Below are 3,564 nucleotides of genomic sequence, written 5' to 3' on the forward strand. Positions count from 1 at the left end.
GGATTCTTCCTTCCTAAGTGGAGGACTCTGCACTTTTCTTTGTTGAACCTCATTAGATTTCTTTTGGCCCAATCCTCCAGTTTGTTTAGGTCACTCTGTATCCTATCCCTACCCTCCAGGGTATCTACCACTCCCCCCAGCTTAGTGTCTTCCGCAATGGATTATTATGATTCTGCCATACTGATGTCACCCAATATACTAAATGCCCCCCCACTCAAGCCAGCCCGCATGACACCCCCAACGCGAGACTGGTGTAGAAAGGAGTAATCGGAGCTCCTGAATACACCTCAGGGGCCCCCCTTATCCAGACAGCATGACACAGGGACCAGGAGAAAACTTTAGGTCCCTTTATCAGTAAAGAGCTGCAGCAGCCTGTCCCGGATCTGCTTGGTCCTCACCCCATAGATGATGGGATTTAGCATGGGGGGCAGCAGGAGGTACATGTTGGCAGTGATGATGTGGAAATGCAGAGGCACATTGTGGCCAAACCGGTGCATGAGGGAGGAGAAGAGAATTGGGATATAAAAGGCTAAGATGACACAGAGGTGGGAACCGCAGGTACCAAAAGTCTTCAGTCGAGTGTCCATTGTGGGGAGACTGAAGATGGCCCTGAGGATCTGAGTATAGGACAAGGTGATAAAAGATACATCCGGGCCGATCACTAACAATGTCACCAAGAGACCATAGTAGCTGCTGACGCGGATGTCGGCGCAGGCCAGCTTCATCACGACTATGTGTTCACAATATGTGTGGGCGATGACGTTGGTTCTGCAGTAAGGCCACCTCCTTGCCAGGAAGGGATAGGGAAGTATGAGCAGCCCACCCCGCAGCAGTAAGACCAGGCCAGTCTTGGCCACAACAGCGTTTGTCAGGATGGTGGAATGTCTCAGGGGATCGCAGATGGCCACGTAGCGATCCAAAGCCAGGGCCACGAAGATCCCAGACTCCATCACTGCAAAGCAGTGAATGAAGTACAGCTGGGTGAGGCAGGCACTGAACTCGATCTCCCTGGAATTGAACCAGAAGATGCTCAGCATTTTGGGCAGGGTGGCCGTAGACAGGACCAGGTCGATGACAGCCAGCATGCAGAGGAAATAGTACATGGGCGCATGGAGGCTCTGCTCCATCCTCACGATCAGCAGGATGGTGAAGTTCCCCAAGACGGCTATGGCGTACATGGCGCAGAAGGGGATGGAGATCCAGACATGTGCCGCCTCCAGCCCAGGAATGCCCAGCAGGATGAAGGAGGAGGGGTTGATGAAAATGGTTCTGTTGGAATCTGACATGGCGTAGGGGAGAAGGTGTCCAACTCAGAGGCAGAACAGTGTCTCCTGCATGTACCGAGGCTTCCCCTGAACTCCTTTATGTGCCCAGGATCTAGGGTGATGGTCGCAGTACAAATGCCTGGATGGAGGGAGAGTGTTAAAATGAGGCGTTTCATGCACAAGGGGTGGCTGTTCTCAGGGGGAAGCATGTAGCCTTTTTTTTTATTGAAGGTAAATTTAGTGATGTTGTTTTTCAACATCTGTGGATTTAGCTATGGTGGCTGCAGTCTCAAGTTCAACAAAGTGACCTCTTCTTGTTTTAGATCCAGAGCTCACAGGAACACATGAAGGACAAAGCACGGAACACAGACAGGCAGAGGAACAAGGTGTAATATCTTATATCAAGGTTATAAAAGTTACCAATGAAGTTAGGAATGTCACAGCATATAGAACTCCTAAATCTATCCACAGTTACAGGTACAGACAGACTCCTCCAGCTCGTGTTAGGGTCTTACGGTCTCTCATGGATTGATCATCACTAGAAGGATGTTTCCAGCTGGAGTCTTCCTGTAAGAAGCTCAATTTTCCCAATCTGGACAGTCTTTTTATACTCTGATCTTTGACCATACTGACATTCTGCGCAGGTGCATGAAAATGTCAACCCTCTTTCTCCTTAATAGTCTGAAGTCCCCAAAAATTTGAGGTACATTGTTTCCTAGAGGTTGTGTCTTGTTACTTTAATCTCGTTAGCATTGATGCACAACCTGTACCCTGTTTTTAAGGCACATAGAGAGAAATCTGCTTCTAAAGCATTTTGGGGATAATAAATTAATCTACTGGTAATTTTTTTTTCATAATTTCACCCCTTGGTACATCTTTGCCCATAATCTTACGGCATCCGGCTATTCTTGGGTCACTTACTTATGTCAACTTTTCTTATCGCTAAGACCTAAAATAGCTGATCTAAAATCTTCCAGGATTCAGCCTCTATGTCTTGCATTTCAGCCCTCCTTACGTAGGTACCCAATACATAATGATCCCTTCTACCTACTGATCAGCCTTATACTTCTACAACCTGACCATTGAACTCTATTTTGCATTCTGTGAGTATCTATGATATGACATGTTTGCTAACTACAGTGTAACCCTTCTGCCAGACAGAGTCAGCAGCAGCAAGGGCCTGTTCTATATCTAGGGGTCCCTGTCAATGATACACCTCCAAACCGGCTCGAGCCCCCAGCCAGGCCCCTGGAAATCACACACTATCCCCTGGGCGCCCCAAAAAGGCAACACTTCCCCTCTCGCCAGCACAGAGTCTGAGTGTAGAGAGGAAACCTTTTAATATAAGGAAAGAAGTAACTCTGCACAGGTTTGGGAAAACAGTGCAAACAGAATTCACAAACACAAAAACCTTGAGCAGAACCGGCCTCAACCGAGTACGTGGGGCATGTCCTTCTCCTCTCCCTTCTCGCTTTCACTGCCCTACCGCCTGTTGACCGTTGTAGCCGCAATGTTCACCTCCCATTGCTGGGCTCCTGCCGCCAGCCGATCACTAGGCTACAATAGCGCCTCTGCTGGCCCTTACCCTGCTCTTTGGGAGTTCTTTAAGAAGAGTTTATTAGATAGCAAAAAAACCACAATTCCACAATCAAGAAAATGGACAACTCGGGCTAAAAAGCCAGTTCTGTAGTAATATGAAGGCAGCAATTGGGCGGGGGGTGGCGGCGGGGAAGCAATATATAACATATGGGAGAAGGGTAAAGAGATAGAAAGCAATAGAACTGGGAACTTAAGAAAATGGACAACAGACGTTAAAGACATAAGGGGAAAATCCATGTTTGGCAGGGCTAAGGATAACAAAAGGAAATTATCAAGTAAATTAAGAAGAAAAGAAATCCAAGCAAAGGTAAGAGCCAGTTACCAGAGGGAGAAAGAAAAAACAGGGTTACTTACCAGTAACTGTTGTTCTTCGAGATGTGTTACTCATATCCATTCCATTATAGGTGTGTGCTCGCCCCGTGCACAGATTCCAGGAACTTTTTTCCCCTTAGCAGGCCGCGTAGGGTCGGCTCAGGCGCCCCCTGGAGTACCGCGCTCATGTCGTGGTACATAGGGTGCTGCCGACCCCGCGGGCCCTCAGTCCCTTCTTTCTACCGACTCCGACAGTGGGGACGGAGGGTGTGTGTGGAATGGATATGAGCAACACATCTCGAAGAACAACAGTTACTGGTAAGTAACCCTCTTTTCTATCTTCGAGTGATTGCTCATATCCATTCCATTATAGGTGATTAAAAAGCCA

At 47.9% G+C, this 3,564-nt stretch overlaps 1 protein-coding gene across 1 annotated transcript; it reads right to left on the reverse strand.

The window, feature by feature from the left end:
• Positions 1-338: 338 nt before the first annotated feature.
• On the reverse strand, positions 339-1,337 carry LOC137164032 (olfactory receptor 52M1-like). The gene is given in 1 exon segment (XM_067564616.1): positions 339-1,337. A coding segment is annotated over 1 exon segment (999 nt).
• Positions 1,338-3,564: the final 2,227 nt, after the last annotated feature.

Source organism: Emydura macquarii, unplaced genomic scaffold, assembly GCF_026122565.2.
Source record: "Emydura macquarii macquarii isolate MOO-44397 ecotype Brisbane River unplaced genomic scaffold, CSIRO-AGI_Emac_v2 contig_2661, whole genome shotgun sequence".
Lineage (NCBI taxonomy): Eukaryota > Metazoa > Chordata > Testudines > Chelidae > Emydura > Emydura macquarii.